This window comes from Nerophis ophidion, linkage group LG04 (assembly GCF_033978795.1).
Source record: "Nerophis ophidion isolate RoL-2023_Sa linkage group LG04, RoL_Noph_v1.0, whole genome shotgun sequence".
In the NCBI taxonomy this organism is placed as follows: Eukaryota; Metazoa; Chordata; class Actinopteri; order Syngnathiformes; family Syngnathidae; genus Nerophis; species Nerophis ophidion.
In genome coordinates, this window is record NC_084614.1 from 2,559,147 (window position 1) to 2,580,357 (window position 21,211).

The following is a 21,211-nucleotide window of genomic DNA, read 5'->3' on the forward strand; positions in this document are numbered from 1 at the left end:
CTTTCCTCGTACGTAAACAAACACTTTCCTCCTACGTAAACAAACACTTTCCTCGTATGTAAACAAACACTTTCCTCCTACGTAAACAAACACTTTCCTCCTATGTAAACAAACACTTTCCTCCTATGTAAACAAACACTTTCCTCCTATGTAAACAAACACTTTCCTCCTACGTAAACAAACACTTTCCTCCTATGTAAACAAACACTTTCCTCCTACGTAAACAAACACTTTCCTCCTACATAAACAAACACTTTCCTCCTACGTAAACAAACATTTTCCTCCTATGTAAACAAACACTTTCCTCCTACGTAAACAAACACTTTCCTCGTATGTAAACAAACACTTTCCTCGTACGTAAACAAACACTTTCCTCGTACGTAAACAAACACTTTCCTCCTACGTAAACAAACACTTTCCTCGTATGTAAACAAACACTTTCCTCCTACGTAAACAAACACTTTCCTCCTATGTAAACAAACACTTTCCTCCTATGTAAACAAACACTTTCCTCCTATGTAAACAAACACTTTCCTCCTACGTAAACAAACACTTTCCTCCTACGTAAACAAACACTTTCCTCCTACGTAAACAAACACTTTCCTCCTACGTAAACAAACACTTTCCTCCTACGTAAACAAACACTTTCCTCCTACGTAAACAAACACTTTCCTCCTACGTAAACAAACACGTTCCTCCTACGTAAACAAACACTTTCCTCCTACGTAAACAAACACTTTCCTCCTACATAAACAAACACTTTCCTCCTACGTAAACAAACATTTTCCTCCTATGTAAACAAACACTTTCCTCGTACGTAAACAAACACTTTCCTCGTATGTAAACAAACACTTTCCTCGTACGTAAACAAACACTTTCCTCCTACGTAAACAAACACTTTCCTCGTATGTAAACAAACACTTTCCTCCTACGTAAACAAACACTTTCCTCCTATGTAAACAAACACTTTCCTCCTATGTAAACAAACACTTTCCTCCTATGTAAACAAACACTTTCCTCCTACGTAAACAAACACTTTCCTCCTACGTAAACAAACACTTTCCTCCTACGTAAACAAACACTTTCCTCCTACATAAACAAACACTTTCCTCCTACGTAAACAAACACTTTCCTCCTACGTAAACAAACATTTTCCTCCTATGTAAACAAACACTTTCCTCCTACGTAAACAAACACTTTCCTCGTATGTAAACAAACACTTTCCTCGTACGTAAACAAACACTTTCCTCCTACGTAAACAAACACTTTCCTCCTATGTAAACAAACACTTTCCTCCTATGTAAACAAACACTTTCCTCCTATGTAAACAAACACTTTCCTCCTACGTAAACAAACACTTTCCTCCTATGTAAACAAACACTTTCCTCCTACGTAAACAAACACTTTCCTCCTACGTAAACAAACACTTTCCTCCTACGTAAACAAACACGTTCCTCCTACGTAAACAAACACTTTCCTCCTACGTAAACAAACACTTTCCTCCTACATAAACAAACACTTTCCTCCTACGTAAACAAACATTTTCCTCCTATGTAAACAAACACTTTCCTCGTACGTAAACAAACACTTTCCTCGTATGTAAACAAACACTTTCCTCGTACGTAAACAAACACTTTCCTCCTACGTAAACAAACACTTTCCTCGTATGTAAACAAACACTTTCCTCCTACGTAAACAAACACTTTCCTCCTATGTAAACAAACACTTTCCTCCTATGTAAACAAACACTTTCCTCCTATGTAAACAAACACTTTCCTCCTACGTAAACAAACACTTTCCTCCTACGTAAACAAACACTTTCCTCCTACGTAAACAAACACTTTCCTCCTACATAAACAAACACTTTCCTCCTACGTAAACAAACACTTTCCTCCTACGTAAACAAACATTTTCCTCCTATGTAAACAAACACTTTCCTCCTACGTAAACAAACACTTTCCTCGTATGTAAACAAACACTTTCCTCGTACGTAAACAAACACTTTCCTCCTACGTAAACAAACACTTTCCTCGTATGTAAACAAACACTTTCCTCCTACGTAAACAAACACTTTCCTCCTATGTAAACAAACACTTTCCTCCTATGTAAACAAACACTTTCCTCCTACGTAAACAAACACTTTCCTCCTACGTAAACAAACACTTTCCTCGTATGTAAACAAACACTTTCCTCCTACGTAAACAAACACTTTCCTCCTACGTAAACAAACACTTTCCTCGTATGTAAACAAACACTTTCCTCCTACGTAAACAAACACTTTCCTCCTATGTAAACAAACACTTTCCTCGTATGTAAACAAACACTTTCCTCCTACGTAAACAAACACTTTCCTCCTATGTAAACAAACACTTTCCTCCTATGTAAACAAACACTTTCCTCCTACGTAAACAAACACTTTCCTCCTACGTAAACAAACACTTTCCTCGTATGTAAACAAACACTTTCCTCCTACGTAAACAAACACTTTCCTCCTACGTAAACAAACACTTTCCTCGTATGTAAACAAACACTTTCCTCCTACGTAAACAAACACTTTCCTCCTACGTAAACAAACACTTTCCTCGTATGTAAACAAACACTTTCCTCCTACGTAAACAAACACTTTCCTCCTACGTAAACAAACACTTTCCTCGTACGTAAACAAACACTTTCCTCGTATGTAAACAAACACTTTCCTCCTACGTAAACAAACACTTTCCTCCTATGTAAACAAACACTTTCCTCCTATGTAAACAAACACTTTCCTCCTACGTAAACAAACACTTTCCTCCTACGTAAACAAACACTTTCCTCGTATGTAAACAAACACTTTCCTCCTACGTAAACAAACACTTTCCTCCTACGTAAACAAACACTTTCCTCGTATGTAAACAAACACTTTCCTCCTACGTAAACAAACACTTTCCTCCTATGTAAACAAACACTTTCCTCCTATGTAAACAAACACTTTCCTCCTATGTAAACAAACACTTTCCTCCTACGTAAACAAACACTTTCCTCCTATGTAAACAAACACTTTCCTCCTACGTAAACAAACACTTTCCTCCTACGTAAACAAACACTTTCCTCCTACGTAAACAAACATTTTCCTCCTACGTAAACAAACACTTTCCTCCTACGTAAACAAACACTTTCCTCGTATGTAAACAAACACTTTCCTCGTACGTAAACAAACACTTTCCTCCTACGTAAACAAACACTTTCCTCGTATGTAAACAAACACTTTCCTCCTACGTAAACAAACACTTTCCTCCTATGTAAACAAACACTTTCCTCCTATGTAAACAAACACTTTCCTCCTATGTAAACAAACACTTTCCTCCTACGTAAACAAACACTTTCCTCCTACGTAAACAAACACTTTCCTCCTACGTAAACAAACACTTTCCTCCTACGTAAACAAACACTTTCCTCCTACGTAAACAAAACACTTTCCTCCTACGTAAACAAACACTTTCCTCCTATGTAAACAAACACTTTCCTCGTACGTAAACAAACACTTTCCTCGTATGTAAACAAACACTTTCCTCGTACGTAAACAAACACTTTCCTCCTACGTAAACAAACACTTTCCTCGTATGTAAACAAACACTTTCCTCCTACGTAAACAAAACACTTTCCTCCTACGTAAACAAACACTTTCCTCCTACGTAAACAAACACTTTCCTCCTATGTAAACAAACACTTTCCTCCTATGTAAACAAACACTTTCCTCCTATGTAAACAAACACTTTCCTCGTACGTAAACAAACACTTTCCTCGTACGTAAACAAACACTTTCCTCGTACGTAAACAAACACTTTCCTCCTACGTAAACAAACACTTTCCTCGTACGTAAACAAACACTTTCCTCCTACGTAAACAAACACTTTCCTCCTACGTAAACAAACACTTTCCTCCTACGTAAACAAACACTTTCCTCCTACATAAACAAACACTTTCCTCCTACGTAAACAAACACTTTCCTCCTACGTAAACAAACATTTTCCTCCTATGTAAACAAACACTTTCCTCCTACGTAAACAAACACTTTCCTCCTACGTAAACAAACACTTTCCTCGTACGTAAACAAACACTTTCCTCGTACGTAAACAAACACTTTCCTCCTACGTAAACAAACACTTTCCTCCTACGTAAACAAACACTTTCCTCCTACGTAAACAAACACTTTCCTCCTACGTAAACAAACACTTTCCTCCTATGTAAACAAACACTTTCCTCCTACGTAAACAAACACTTTCCTCGTACGTAAAAATTGATACGATATCAGTTAGAGACATAATAGTGACATGATAATGGCGATACACTCCATAAAAGCGATTCAATACATTTAATAGACTTGATAATGGCGATATCATAAAAACATTCCATTTTGGACGGCGTGGCGCAGTGGAAGAGTGGCCGTGCGCAACCCGAGGGTTCCTGGTTCAATCCCACATAGTACCAACCTCGTCACGTCCGTTGTGTCCTGAGCAAGACACTTCACCCTTGCTCCTGATGGCTGCTGGTTGGCGCCTTGCATGGCAGCTCCCTCCATCAATGTGTGAAGTAGTGTCAAAGTACCTGGAAAGTAGAAAAGTGCTAAACAAGTACAACCCATTTATTTATTATTTATTATTTGACAAAACCGATACGTTTGGTGATTGCACTAAATTTGATAAAGTCAATTAATTTCCACAATTTTTCTTTTGTTAATTTATTTTATTTGAATAATGGCGATACATTTTATAATGCTGATACATTTATTCAAGTGGATAAAGGCGATACATATGATAAAGGTGATAAAGGCGATACATGTGATTGGTGATAAAGGTGGTATATATGATAATGGTGATAAAGGTGATACATGGGATAATGGTGATAAAGGCGATACATGTGATTGGTGATAAAGGCAGTATATATGATAATGGTGATAAAGGTGATATATGTGATAATGGTGATAAAGGCGATACATGTGATAATGGTGATAAAAGCAATACATATGATAAAGGTGATAAAGGCGATACATTTGATAATGGTGATAAATGTTGTCTGTCTATCTGTGTTGGCCCTGCGATCCAGGGTGTTACCCGCCTTCCGCCCAATTGTAGCTGAGATAGGCGCCAGCGCCCCCCGCGACCCCAAAAGGGAATAAGCGGTAGAAAATGGATGGATGCATAAGGGCGATACTTGTGATAATGGTGATAAAGGCGATACGTATGATAATGGTGATAAAGTCAATACATATGATAAAGACGATACATGTGATAATAGTGACAAAGGCAATGCATGTGATAATGGTGATAAAGACGATACATGTGATAATGATGATAAAGGCGATATGTGATAATGACACGATAAAGACGATACGTATGATAATGGTGATAAAGTCAATACATATGATAAAGACGATACATGTGATAATAGTGACAAAGGCAATGCATGTGATAATGGTGATAAAGGCGATACATGTGATAATGATGATAAAGGCGATACATATGATAATGGTGGTAAAGGCGATACATATAATAATTGTGATAAAGGTGATACATGTGATAATGGTGACAAAGGCAATGCATGTGATAATGGTGATAAAGGCGATACATGTGATAATGGTGATAAAGGCGATACATATGATAATGGTGGTAAAGGCGATACATGGGATAATGGTGACAAAAGCGATACATATAATAATTGTGATAAAGGTGTTACATGTGACTGGTGATAAAGGCGATATGTATGATAATGGAGATAAAGGTGATACAGATGATAATGGTGATAAGGTGTTACATATGATAATGGTGATAAAGGCGATACATATGATAAAAGCGATACATGTGATAAAGGCGAATCATATGATAATGGTGGTAAAAGCGATACATGTGATGATGATAAAGGCAATACATATGATAATAGCGATACATGTGATAATCGTGACAAAGGCGATGCATGTGATAATGGTGATAAAGGCGATACATATGATAATGGTGGTAAAGGCAATACATGTGATAATGGTGATGAAGGCGATATGTATGATAATGGAGATAAAGGCGATACAGATGATAATGGTGATAAGGTGTTACATGTGATAATGGTGATAAAGGCGATACATATGATAAAAGCGATACATGTGATAATAGTGACAAAGGCGATACATCTGATAAAGACGAATCATATGATAATGATGGTAAAAGCTATACATGTGATAATGATGTAAAAGGCGATACATGTGATGATGATAAAGGCAATACATATGATAATAGCGATACATGTGATAATAGTGACAAAGGCGATACATGTGATAAAGACGAATCATATGATAATGATGGTAAAAGCTATACATGTGATAATGATGTAAAAGGCGATACATGTGATGATGATAAAGGCAATACATATGATAATAGCGATACATGTGATAATAGTGACAAAGGCGATGCATGTGATAATGGTGATAAAGGCGATACATATGATAATGGTGATGAAGGCGATATGTATGATAATGGAGATAAAGGCGATACAGATGATAATGGTGATAAGGTGTTACATGTGATAATGGTGACAAAGGCGATACATGTGATAAAAGCGATACATGTGCTAATAGTGACAAAGGCGATACATATGATAATGGTGGTAAAGGCGATACATATGATAATGGTGGTAAAGGCAACACATGTGATAATAGTGACAAAGGCGATACATGGGATAATGGTGATAAAACGATACATGTGATAATGGTGATAAATGCGAATCATATGATAATGGTGGTAAAAGCGATACATGTGGTGATGATGATAAAGGCAATACATATGATAAAAGCGAAACGTGATAATAGTGACAAAGGCGATACATATGATAATGGTGGTAAAGGCAACACATGTGATAATGGTGATAAAGGCGATACATATGATAATGGAGATAAAGGCGATACATGTGATAATGGTGATAAAGGCGATACAAATGATAATGGTGGTAAAGGCGATACATGGGATAATGGTGATAAAGGCGATACATATGATATTTGTGATAAAGGTGTTACATGTAATCATATGTTAATGGTGGTAAAGGCGATACATGTGATAATGATGATAAAGGTGATACATGTGATAATGATTATAAAGGCCATACATGTGATGATGATGATAAAGGCAATACATATGATAAAAGCGATGCATGTGATAATAGTGACAAAGGCGATACATGTGATAATGGTGATAAAGGCGATACATATGTTTATGGTGATACATGTGATAAAGGTAATACATATGATAATGGCGATAAAGGCGATACATGTGATAATGGTGATAAAGACGATACATATGATAATGGCTATAAAGGTATTTATATGATAATAGTGATAAAGGCGATACATGTGATAATGATGATAGAGGCGATACATATGATAATGGTGACAAAGGTGGTACATATGATAATGGTGATAAAGGTAATTCATTTAATAATGGTGATAAAGGCGATACATGTGATAATGGTTATAAAGGTATTTATATGATAATAGTGATAAAGGCGATACATGTGATAATGATGATAGAGGCGATACATATGATAATGGTGACAAAGGTGGTACATATGATAATGATGATAACGGCGATATTTATGACAATGTAATAAAGGCGATACATATGATAATGGTGATAAAGGCGATACATGTGATAATGGTGATAACGTCTAAACTTATCATAACTGCGATACGTATCATAATGGTGATAACAGCGATACATATGATAATGGTGATAAAGTCGAAACATTTGATAATGGTGATAATGGCGATACTTATGATAATGGTGATAAAGTCGATACATTTGATAATGGTGATAACGGCGATACTTATGATAATGGTGAAAACGGTGATACATATGATAATGGTGATAAAGTCGAAACATTTGATAATGGTGATAATGGCGATACTTATGATAATGGTGATAAAGTCGATACATTTGATAATGGTGATAACGGCGATACTTATGATAATGGTGAAAACAGTGATACATATGATAATGGTGATAAAGGCGATACATTTGCAAGAGGTGACAAATTTGATAATGCTGGCAAATGAAGTAATGGCGATACATTTTCTAATGGCCATAAAGGCGATACATGTGATACATTTGATATGCTGCTCAAGTTGTGTTATTGTTGTATGAAAGGTGATACAAGTGACACGTGGATAGAAGTGATCTGTATCCTCAGTGAACCGCAGCTGTCCAGCGTTAGCTGCACTGGTGCTGTGATAGTCCACAAGCTGCACACTGACTCCTCTAACATGTGCTGTTTCACAGTGGATGGAGCTGCGCTTCAACACCTTGGCCAAATGTCCCCACTGCAAGAAAATGTGAGTGCCTGTCCCTTTAAGAGGAGCTAATGTCGGCGTGAAGCTTGCACAGTCAGCCTTTGATCCGCGTCACATCGCTGTGTGAAGGATATCACCACCTGGACTCAGGAACATTTCACAAAACCACAGTCAGTAACTACAGTTGGTCGCTACATCTGTAAGTGCAAGTTAAAACTCTACCATGCAAAGCCAAATCCACTTATCAACAACACCCGGAAACGCTTTGCTGGGCCCCAGCTCATCGAAGATGACAAAGTTCAAGTTAAAGCAGCAATGATTGTCACACACACACACACACACACACACACACATGCTGAAAAGTACATACAGCTTTTGGAGCCACATATGTTGCCATTGTTATGATGGATGCCCCTGCTTATTTCAGCAAAACGATGCCGAGCCAGGTGTCACAACAGCGTGGCTTCGTAGTAAAAGAGTGCGGGTACTAGACCTGATGTAACTGTGAATATTTGTGTGTTGGCAGCTCGTCAGTGGGCAGTGCTCTCCCTAGGAGGCGCTGTTGTGCTTACATCAGCGTGGGAATGATGTGCCTCTTCATCGGAGTGGGATTAACTGTGAGTACTTTACAAGTAGTAGTATTACCAGTATCACTCACCACCTTAGGAGTATTATTTGGAGTAACGGTTAGTACTTTATGAGTAGTACTAGGAGTAACAGTCATAAGTACTTCTATGAGTATTATGACAAGTACTACGAAGAGTATTTACAGACAGCTATTCCAAAGAGTACTCGGACGAGTATTACAACAATTATTTGGAAAAGTATTACGACCTTTAAGACAAGTATTCAGACGAGTTTTCAGATGATTATTCAGGAGTAATCAGACGAGTATTAGTAGTATTTGGATGAGTATTTGGACAAGTATTCAGAGGAGTATTCAGACGAGTTTTCGGACAAGTATTATGACGAGTATTTGGACGAGTATTACAAGGAGTTTTATGACAAGTATTCAGACGAATATTCAGGAGTATTCAGATGAGTTATAGTAGTATTTGGACGAGTATTCAGACGAGTTTTAAGACAAGTATTACGACACAGTATAGGGACGAGTATTTGGAGGACTATTTGGATGAGTATTTGGACAAGTATTACAAGGAGTTTTAAGACGAGTATTATGACAAGTTTCAGACGATTATTCAGACAAGTATTAGTAGTATTTGGACGAGTATGCGGAGGAGTATTCAGACAAGTTTTAAGACGAGTATTACGAGTATTTGGACAAGTATTACGAGTTTTAAGACCAGTATTACCACAAGTATTATGACGAGTATTCAGATGATTATTCAGAAGGAGTATTCAGATGAGTATTAGTAGTACTTGGACGAGTATTCGGAGGAGAATTCAGACGAGTTTTCGGATGAGTATTACAACGAGTATTACGAGGACTATTTGGACGAGTATTCGGACGAGTATTACAACAAGTTTTAGGACTAGTATTACGAAAAGTATTATGGAAAGTATTCAGTCGAGTATTCAGATGATTATTCAGAAGGAGTATTCAGACGAGTAGTAGTACTTCGAAGAGTTTTCGGACGAATATTACGACGAGTTTTAAGACTAATATTACGACAAGTATTATTACAAGTATATTCAGACGAGTATGAGTAGTATTTGGACGAATATTCGAAGGAGTATTCAGACCAGTTTTCGGACAAGTATTACGACGAGTTTTAAGATGAGTATTACGAGTATTTGGAGGACTATTTGGACGAGTATTTGGACAAGTATTACGAGTTCTAAGATGAGTATTACCACAAGTATTATGACAAGTATTCAGATGATTATTCAGAAGGAGTATTCAAATGAGTATTAGTAGTACTTGGACAAGTATTCGGAGGAGAATTCAGACGAGTTTTCGGATGAGTATTACAACGAGTATTACGAGGACTATTTGGACGAGTATTCGGACGAGTATTACAACAAGTTTTAGGACTAGTATTACGAAAAGTATTATGGAAAGTATTCAGTCGAGTATTCAGATGATTATTCAGAAGGAGTATTCAGACGAGTAGTAGTATTTTGAAGAGTTTTCGGACGAGTATTATGACGAGTTTTAAGACGAATATTACGACAAGTATTATTACAAGTATATTCAGACGAGTGTGAGTAGTATTTGGACGAATATTCGAAGGAGTATTCAGACCAGTTTTCGGACAAGTATTACGACGAGTTTTAAGATGAGTATCACGAGTATTTGGAGGACTATTTGGACAAGTATTACGAGTTTTAAGACGAGTATTACCACAAGTGTTATGGCGAGTATTCAGATGATTATTCAGAAGGAGTATTCAAATGAGTATTAGTAGTACTTGGACGAGTATTCGGAGGAGAATTCAGACGAGTTTTCGGATGTGTATTACGAGTATTACAAGAACTATTTGGAAGAGTATTCGGACGAGTATTACAACAAGTGTTAAGATGAGTATTACCACAAGTATTACGACAAGTTTTTCAGACGGTTACTCAGGAGTATTCAGACGAGTATTAGTAGTATTTGGACGAGTATTCGGAGGAGTATTCAGACAAATTTTCAGACGAGTATTACAACACATTTTAAGACGATTATTTGGATGAGTATTCGTACAAGTATTACAATGAGTTTTAAGGCGAGTATTACAACAAGTATTCAGACAAGTATTACAACGAGTATTATGAGTATTTGGACAAGTATTACGACGGGTTTCAAGGCGAGTATTACAGCGAGTATTTAGAGGAGTATTTGGACGAGTATTACAACGATTTTCAAGATGAGTATTACGACAAGTATTATGACAAGTATTCAGACGATTATTCAGAAGGAGTATTCAGATGACTATTAGTAGTATTTGGACGAGTATTCGGAGGAGTATTCTGACAAATTTTCAAACGAGCAATATGACAAGTTCTAAGACGAGTATTTGGATGAGTATTCGGGCTAGTATTACGATAAGTTTTCAGACGAGTATTACGGCGAGTATTCTAACGATTATTCAGAAGGAGTATTCAGACGAATATTTGGACAAGTTTTCGGACGAGTATTATGACAAGTTATATAACGAGTATTATGACAAGTATTCAGACAATTTTTCAGAAGGAGTATTCAGACGAGTATTAGTAGTATTTGGATGTGTATTCGAAGGAGTATTTAGACGAGTTTTTGGATGAGTATTACGACAAGTTTTAAGACGAGTATTAGGAGGACTATTTGGACGAGTATTCGGACGAGTATTTGGACGAGTATTACGAGTTTTAAGACCAGTATTACCACAAGTATTATGACAAGTATTCAGACAATTATTCAGAAGGAATATTCAGATGATTATTAGTAGTATTTGGACGAGTATTTCGGAGGAGTATTCTGACACATTTTCGGACGAGTATTACAACGAGTTTTAAGACGAGTATTTGAATACTCGTCCGAATACTTGTCTGAATACTCGTCTGGTCGAGTATCAGGAGAAGTATTCAAGAGGAGTATTGTGAGGAGTATTACTTGTGCTCCTCAGGTGGGAACGCGAGACTTTGCGGCCCGCTACAGCGCCACCTACCTGTCCTGGGCTTTGGCATACTTGCTGGGTCTGATCTGCTTGTTGAGGGCTTGCTACTGGGGAGCCATCACTGTCAGCCACCATGAGAACTGCTTTGCCTGAACAACACACCCCTACTAACACCAGGTGCAAGACCTCCAACACCAGGTGCAAGACCTCCAACACCAGGTGCAAAACCTCCAACACCAGGTGCAAGACCTCCAACACCAGGTGCAAGACCTCCAACACCAGGTGCAAGACCTCTAACACCAGGTGCAAGACCTCCAACACCAGGTGCAAGACCTCCAACACCAGGTGCAAGACCTCCAACACCAGGTGCAAGACCTCCAACACCAGGTGCAAGACCTCCAACACCAGGTGGAATTGAAGCGCTCCCTCCAGGATCTCGTCACGTGACTTCTTCTCCTTTTTTTACTTCATGTTTGTTTTCATCAACTTGATGACGTCATCAATAATTGGAACCAGAACATTTAAGGTACAAAATGAGCTAAAGAGTTAGCATGCTAACATAAGAGACGTTAGCCTACTTCCAAGATGGTGCCAAGTATCAAAAACCATGATTTTGCCAAGTATCAAAAAACCTGATTTTTAGGTGAAGACGTAGAAAATGAGCTAAAAAGCTAGCATAAAACGTTAGCATGCTAACAAAAGAGACGTTAGCCTACTTCCAAGATAGCGCCAAGTATAAAAAAAACATGATTTTTTTAGTTAAAATGTACAAAATGAGCTAAAAAAAAAAGGTTAGCATGCTAACATTAGCATGCCAACATAAGAGACATTAGCTTGATTCCAAGATGGCGCCAAGTATCAAAAAACCTGATTTTTAGGTTAAAACTTAGAAAATGAGCTAAAAAGCAAGCATAAAATGTTAGCATGCTAACATAAGAAACATTAGCCTACTTTCAAGATGGCGCCAAGTATCAAAAACCATGATTTTTAGGTTAAAATGTACAAAATGAGCTAAAAAAAAAATTGCATGCTAACATTAGCATGCTAACATAGGAGACGATAGCTGAATTCCAAGATGGCGCCAAGTGTCAAAAAACATGATTTTTAGGTTAAAATGTACAAAATGAGCTAAAACAGTTAGTATGCTAACATAAGAGACGTTAGCTTACTTCCAAGATGGCGCCAAGTTTAAAAAAAACAGATTTTTAGGTCAAAACGTAGAAAATGAGCTAAAAAGCTAGCATAAAATGTTAGCATGCTAACATGAAAAACATTAGCCTACTTCCAAGATAGCACCAAGTATCAAAAACCATGATTTTTAGATTAAAATGTACAAAATGAGCTAAAACAGTTAGCATGCTAACATAAGAGACGTTAGCTTACTTCCAAGATGGCGCCAGGTATAAAAAAAACATGAATTTTAGGTAAAAATGTACAAAATTTGCTAAAAAAGTTAGCATGCTAACTTTTAAGATACCGCCAAGTATAAAAAAAACAGATGTTTAGGTTAAAACTTAGAAAATGAGCTAAAAAGCTAGCATGAAATGTTAGCATGCTAACAAGACGTTAGCCTACTTCCAAGATGGCGCCAAGTATCAAAAACCATGTTTTTGGGTTAAAATGTACAAAATGACCTAAAAAAAAGAGTTAGCATGCTAACATTAGCATGCTGGATAATGAAACGTCAACAAACATAAATACTGCGTAATACATGTTTGTACACTACATTACCCAGCAGCCTTAGCGCTGTGGACAGAAAGAGGAAGTAGATGTGAACAGGAGAGGTAGACATGTTGTTGATGTCCCTGCTCCAAGTTAGGACTCGAACAGGGATCCTCCAACCGTGCTGCGCCGCCTCCATCTAGTATATTGTGCACACAGTGTTACTGCTCAAAACTCTTAGATAACAACTAAGTGGTGAGGGAGAGTCCTGGAGGGACAGAAACACATGCTAGAATATTCACCATGTCATTAATGGACTTCCCGCTAGAATATTCACCATGTCATTAATGGACTTTTTGCTAGAATATTCACCATGTCATTAATGAACTTCATTCTAGAATATTCACCATGTCATTAATGGACTTCCTGCTAGAATATTCACCATGTCATTAATGGACTTCATGCTAGAATATTCACCATGTCATTAATGGACGTCCTGCTAGAATATTCACCATGTCATTAATGGACTTCATGCTAGAATATTCACCATGTCATTAATGGACGTCCTGCTAGAATATTCACCATGTCATTAATGGACTTCCTGCTAGAATATTCACCATGTCATTAATGGACTTCATGCTAGAATATTCACCATGTCATTAATGGACTTCATGCTAGAATATTCACCATGTCATTAATGGACGTCCTGCTAGAATATTCACCATGTCATTAATGGGCTTCCTACTTGAATATTCACCATGTCATTAATGGACTTCATGCAGGAATATTCACCATGTCATTAATGGACTTCATGCTGGAATATTCACCATGTCATTAATGGACTTCATGCTAGAATATTCACCATGTCATTAATGGACTTCATGCTAAAATATTCACCAAGTCATTAATGGACCTCCTGCTAAAATATTCACCAAGTCATTAATGGACCTCCTGCTAGAATATTCACCATGTCACTAATGGACTTCCTGCTAGAATAGTCACCATGTCACTAATGGACTTCCTGCTGGAAGCTGTACACTGACTGCTTTAAAGCTCCTCCCATAGTGTGACGACATCTTTATTTATTTCAACACCTTTTCCCCCCCAAAGCAGCATTTATCAATAAAACCCCAACTGCAACACTTTCTTCTCTTTCAACACTACACTTACTACTACTATTATTGTTATTATTATTATTATTGTTGTTATTATTAATATTTATAAGATTTCATTCCACTTCCGCTTTTTCCAGCCTGATTTGACGCTGCATTACTGATCGCCGCCACCAAGGGGCGGCAAACCACTTTCTAGTCTAAGTGAAGGTGAACGTCATGAAACTACAAGACATTTCTCACACACTTTATAACAACAAAATAAAAACGAATGTTCTTATTTATTCTACATTTAATAACATCAAAATAAACACTAATATTCCTTTTTATTCCACATTTAATAACATCAAAATAAACAATAATATTCACCTTTATTCTACATTTAATAACATCAAAATAAACACTAATATTCGTTTTTATTCCACATTTAATAACATCAAAATAAACAATAATATTCACCTTTATTGTACATTTAATAACATCAAAATAAACACTAATATTTATCTTTATTCCACAAACATCAAAATAAACAATCTATTCTACATACAACAACATCAAAATAATATTCACCTTTATTCTATATTTAATAACATCAAAATAAACACTAATATTTATCTTTATTCTACATACAACAACATCAAAATAAACACTAATATAAATCGTTATTATACATTTAAAAACATCAAAATAAACAATAATATTCATCTTTATTCTACATTAAAAAACATCAACATAAACAATATTCATTTTTATTCTACATTTAATAACATCAAAATTAACACTAATCATCTTTATCATACATTTAATAACATAAATATTAACACTAATATTAATCAGTAATCTATATTTAATGACATCAAAATAAACACTCATATTAATCTTTATCATACATTTAATAACATCAAAATAAACACCAATATTAATTTTTTATATACATTTAATAACATCAAAATAAACAATAATCATCTTTATTATACATTTAATACTATCAAAATAAACACTAATATTCATCTTTATTATACATTTAATAACATCAAAACAACTAATCATCTTTATTATACATTTAATAACATCAAAACAACAACTAATCATCTTTATTATACATTTAATACTATCAAAATAAACACTAATATTCATCTTTATTATACATTTAATAACATCAAAACAACAACTAATCATCTTTATTATACATTTAATAACATCAAAACAACAACTAATCATCTTTATTATACATTTAATAACAAAATAAAATTAATAATAACCATTTTTTTATACATTTAAGAACATCAAAATAAAATAAACAATAATAATTGTTATTCTCCATTTGACATCATATAAATACATTAAATAATAATCTATTCTACATTTAACAACATAAAATACATGTAATAATATCAATGAATTTTATAAAAAAATAATAAACTTTATTCTCCACTTAACATAACAATAAAATAATATTAAGCTTTATTCTGCATTCAACAACATAAAATACATTCAATAATATTAGTGAATGTGTCAATAATAATAAACTTTATCCTCCACTTAACAACAGACAATCAATTAAATAATATTCATCTTTATTCTAAATTTAACAAAATAAAATAAATCAATTAATATTAATGCATTTAATAATAATAAACTTTATTCTCCATTTAACAAAATAAAAGTAACTTAAATAATATTCGTCCTTATTCTACATTTAACAAAATAAAATACAATAAATAATCATCTTTATTCCACATTTAACAACGTAAAATACATTTATTTATAACTATCATTATTGAACACTTAACAACATCAAAATAAATGAAATAACCATAGTTACTCTCCATTTAAAAACAAATACATTAAATAATATTCATATTTATTCTATATTTAACAACATAAAATAAACTAAATAATATTCATGAATTTAATACTAATAATAATAACAATAAACTGTATTCTCCTATTAACAGCATAACACTAAATAAAATAAAATTCATATTTACCCTACATTTAAAAACATAAAATATATTAAATAATCATCTTCATTCTACATTTAACAATATACAAATACATACAATAATATTCATCTTTATTCTACATTTAACAACAGAAAATAAACTAAATAATATTAATGAATTTAATAATAATAAACTTTATTCTATTAACAGCATAACACTAAATAAAATAAAATTCATATTTACCCTACATTGAAAAACACAATATATTTTAATCATCTTCATTCTACAATATACAAATACATACAATAATATTCATATTTATTCTACATTTAACAACATAAAATAAACTAAATAATATTAATTAATTTAATAATAATAATAAACTTTATTCTCCTATTAACAGCATAACACTAAATAAAATAAAATTCATATTTACCCTACATTGAAAAACCTAATATATATTAATCATCTTCATTCTATATTCAACAATATACAAATACATATATTAATATTCATCTTTATTCTACATTTAACAACATAAAATAAGTTCAATAATATTAATGTCAAATATTTCACTTTCCAGCCACACTTGAACGATGCATGAGGTCATATTCATAAATACTTTTGATGTTTATCCTTGTCATCACCATGACGACATGAAGGTCATATTCCCACTCAAGGTCATGTCCAAGGTCAGTTGTTGTTGTTGTTGAGGACCCACCAGGACGCTGCGGAGGAGATGCAATACACTTTATAATCGACATTTACTGATATTTGCATACTGGAATGATAGAATGATTGTATATTTTGTATATATTGTTGTACACAATTCAAGAATACTACTAAAAGTACACTGAACAGAAACATAAACGCAACACTTTTCCACGAGTTGAAGTCAAAGATGTAAAACTTTGAGGAGATTCACAATAAAAGGCCACTCTGAAGAAATGCTCACTAACACAGCTTTGTCCACAACAAAGAACATGTAGAGTAAAAGAATGAAGGTGATAATAGTCAATAGTAAAAGGTACTCGAGTGTAGTATTTGAAGCAAAGTGTACTTTCTGCAGGTGTACACAAGAGTAGTATTTGAAGTAGTTCTTGGTACCAGGAAGTAGCATAGTAGTAATAATCTCTGGAGTTTCCAGGAAGTCCACGTTGGCTCTTTGGAAACTTTTACTGTAGTTGTTCTGTACGTGCCTGTAAAACACACACCATCATCGTAATAATAATAATATAATAATAAACATAAATGTAGTTGTTCTGTATGTGCCTGTAAAACACACATAATAATAATAATAATAATAATACTAATAATAAACATAAATGTAGTTGTTCTGTATGTGCCTGTAAAACACACATAATAATAATAATAATAAACAAATGTAGTTGTTGTGTAAGTGCCTATAAAACACATATAATAATAATCATAATAATAAACATACATGTAGTTGTTGTGTAAGTGACTATAATACATCAATTATATAATAATAATATAATAATAAACATGAATGTAGTTGTTCTGTATGTGCCTGTTAAACACACATAACAATATAATAATAAACATAAATGTAGTTGTTGTGTTTGTGCCTGTAAAACACAGAAAATAATAATAATAATAAACATACATTTAGTTGTGTAAGTGCCTATAAAACACACATAATAATATGATAATATAATAACAACATAAATGTAGTTGTTTTGTAAGTGCCTATCAAACACACATAATATAATATTAATAATATAAAATAATAAGAATAATAGACATTAATTTACTTGTTGTGTAAGTGATTATAAAACACATATAATAATATAATAATAATAAACATAAATGTAGTTGTGTATGTACCTATAAAACACACTTAATAATAATAAACATAAATGTAGTTGTTGTGTAAGTGCCTATCAAACACTCTTAATAATATAATAATAAACATAAATGTAGTTGTGTATGTGCCTATAAAACACATGTAATATAATAATGTTAATAACAACAATAATAAACATAAATGTAGTTGTGTAAGTGCCTATATAATACACATAATTATAATAATAATAATAATAACAATGATAAACATAAATTTAGTTATAATAATAATAAACATAAATGTCGTTGTTGTGTAAGTGCCTATCAAACACACTTAATAATATAATAATATTAACAATAATAAACATAAATGTAGTTGTTGTGTAAGTGCCTATCAAACACACGTAATAAAATAATAATAATAAACATACCGGTAAATATATTTGTTGTGTAAGTGCCTATAAAACACACATAATATAATAATAATAATAATAAACATGAATGTAGTTGTGTATGTGCCTATAAAACACACTTAATAATAATATAATAATGTTAATAATAACAACAATAATAAACATAAATGTAGTTGTGTAAATGCCTATAAAATACACATAATAATAATAATAACAATGATAAACATAAATTTAGTTACAATAATAATAAACATAAATGTAGTAGTTGTGTAAGTGCCTATCAAACACACGTAATAAAATAATAATAATAAACATAAATGTAGTTGTTGTGTAAGTGCCTATCAAACACACATAATAATATAATAATAATAATAAACATAAATGTAGTTGTTGTGTAAGTGCCTATCAAACACACGTAATAAAATAATAATAATAAACATAAACATACATATATTTGTTGTGTAAGTGCCTATAAAACACACATAATAATATAATAATAAACATAAATGTAGTTGTGTATCTGCCTATAAAACACACTTAATAATAATATAATAATGTTAATAATAACAACAATAATAAACATAAATGTAGTTGTGTAAGTGCCTATAAAATACACATAATAATAATAATAACAATGATAAACATAAATTCAGTTACAATAATAATAAACATAAATGCAGTTGTTGTGTAAGTGCCTATAAAACACACATAACAATATCATAATAATACTAATATTAATAACAATACTAATAACGCAAACATACTTCTTCCACATGTTGTTGTGCTCCCAGAACTCATACAGGATGAAGCGAGACTCGTTGGCCAGCCGCTGCACCGCCATGCTGGGAGTCACACAAGTCATGACATCATACTATAAAACATCATGTCATCATACTATAAAACATCATGACATCATACTATAAAACATCATGTCATCACACTATAAAACATCATGTCATCATACTATAAAACATCATGTCATCATACTATAAAACATCATGTCATCATACAATAAAACATCATGTCATCATACTATAAAACATCATGTCATCATACAATAAAACATCATGTCATCATACTATAAAACATCATGTCATCATACAATAAAACATCATGACATCATACTATAAAACATCATGTCATCATACAATAAAACATCATGACATCATACTATAAAACATCATGTCATCATACTATAAAACATCATGTCATCATACTATAAAACATCATGTCATCATACAATAAAACATCATGTCATCATACTATAAAACAAGTCATGTGATCATACAATAAAACATCATGTCATCATACTATAAAACATCATGTCATCATACTATGAAACAAGTCATGTGATCATACAATAAAACATGTCATCATACTATAAAACATCATGTCATCATACTATAAAACATCATGTCATCATACAATAAAACATCATGACATCATACTATAAAACATCATGTCATCATACAATAAAACATCATGACATCATACTATAAAACATCATGTCATCATACTATAAAACATCATGTCATCATACTATAAAACATCATGTCATCATACAATAAAACATCATGTCATCATACTATAAAACAAGTCATGTGATCATACAATAAAACATCATGTCATCATACTATAAAACATCATGTCATCATACTATGAAACAAGTCATGTGATCATACAATAAAACATGTCATCATACTATAAAACATCATGTCATCATACTATAAAACATCATGTCATCATACAATAAAACATCATGTCATCATACTATAAAACAAGTCATGTGATCATACAATAAAACATCATGTCATCATACTATAAAACATCATGTCATCATACTATAAAACATCATGTCATCATACAATAAAACATGTCATCATACTATAAAACATCATGTCATCATACTATAAAACATCATGTCATCATACAATAAAACATCATGTCATCATACTATAAAACAAGTCATGTGATCATACTATAAAACATCATGTCATCATACAATAAAACATCATGTCATCATACTATAAAACAAGTCATGTGATCATACTATAAAACATCATGTCATCATACTATAAAACATCATGTCATCATACTATAAAACATCATGTCATCATACTATAAAACATCATGTCATCATACAATAAAACATCATGTCATCATACTATAAAACAAGTCATGTGATCATACTATAAAACATCATGTCATCATACTATAAAACATCATGTCATCATACAATAAAACATCATGTCATCATACTATAAAACAAGTCATGTGATCATACAATAAAAAATCATGTCATCATACTATAAAACATCATGTCATCATACAATAAAACATGTCATCATACTATAAAACATCATGTCATCATACAATAAAACATCATGTCATCATACTATAAAACATCATGTCATCATACAATAAAACA

At 33.1% G+C, this 21,211-nt stretch overlaps 2 protein-coding genes across 2 annotated transcripts in view; one reads left to right on the forward strand and one right to left on the reverse strand.

Moving 5' to 3' along the window:
- Positions 1 to 14,646, forward strand: part of pip4p2 (phosphatidylinositol-4,5-bisphosphate 4-phosphatase 2) — a 36,024-nt gene extending 21,378 nt beyond the window's left edge. The window contains exons 5-7 of the mRNA XM_061896727.1: positions 8,295 to 8,347; positions 8,832 to 8,922; positions 11,854 to 14,646. Coding sequence (XP_061752711.1) covers positions 8,295 to 8,347; positions 8,832 to 8,922; positions 11,854 to 11,997 — 288 coding nt within the window. The 3' untranslated portion in view covers positions 11,998 to 14,646. The remainder of the gene's footprint in view (positions 1 to 8,294; positions 8,348 to 8,831; positions 8,923 to 11,853) is intronic.
- Positions 14,647 to 15,628: 982 nt separating this feature from the next.
- The window catches only part of necab1 (N-terminal EF-hand calcium binding protein 1), a 35,580-nt gene continuing 29,997 nt past the window's right edge, over positions 15,629 to 21,211 (reverse strand). Inside the window, exons 10-12 of the mRNA XM_061896728.1 lie at positions 19,548 to 19,625; positions 17,672 to 17,763; positions 15,629 to 17,292 (exon numbers count right to left, since the gene is read on the reverse strand). Of these exons, the coding sequence (XP_061752712.1) occupies positions 17,258 to 17,292; positions 17,672 to 17,763; positions 19,548 to 19,625 (205 nt within the window). The 3' untranslated portion in view covers positions 15,629 to 17,257. The remainder of the gene's footprint in view (positions 17,293 to 17,671; positions 17,764 to 19,547; positions 19,626 to 21,211) is intronic.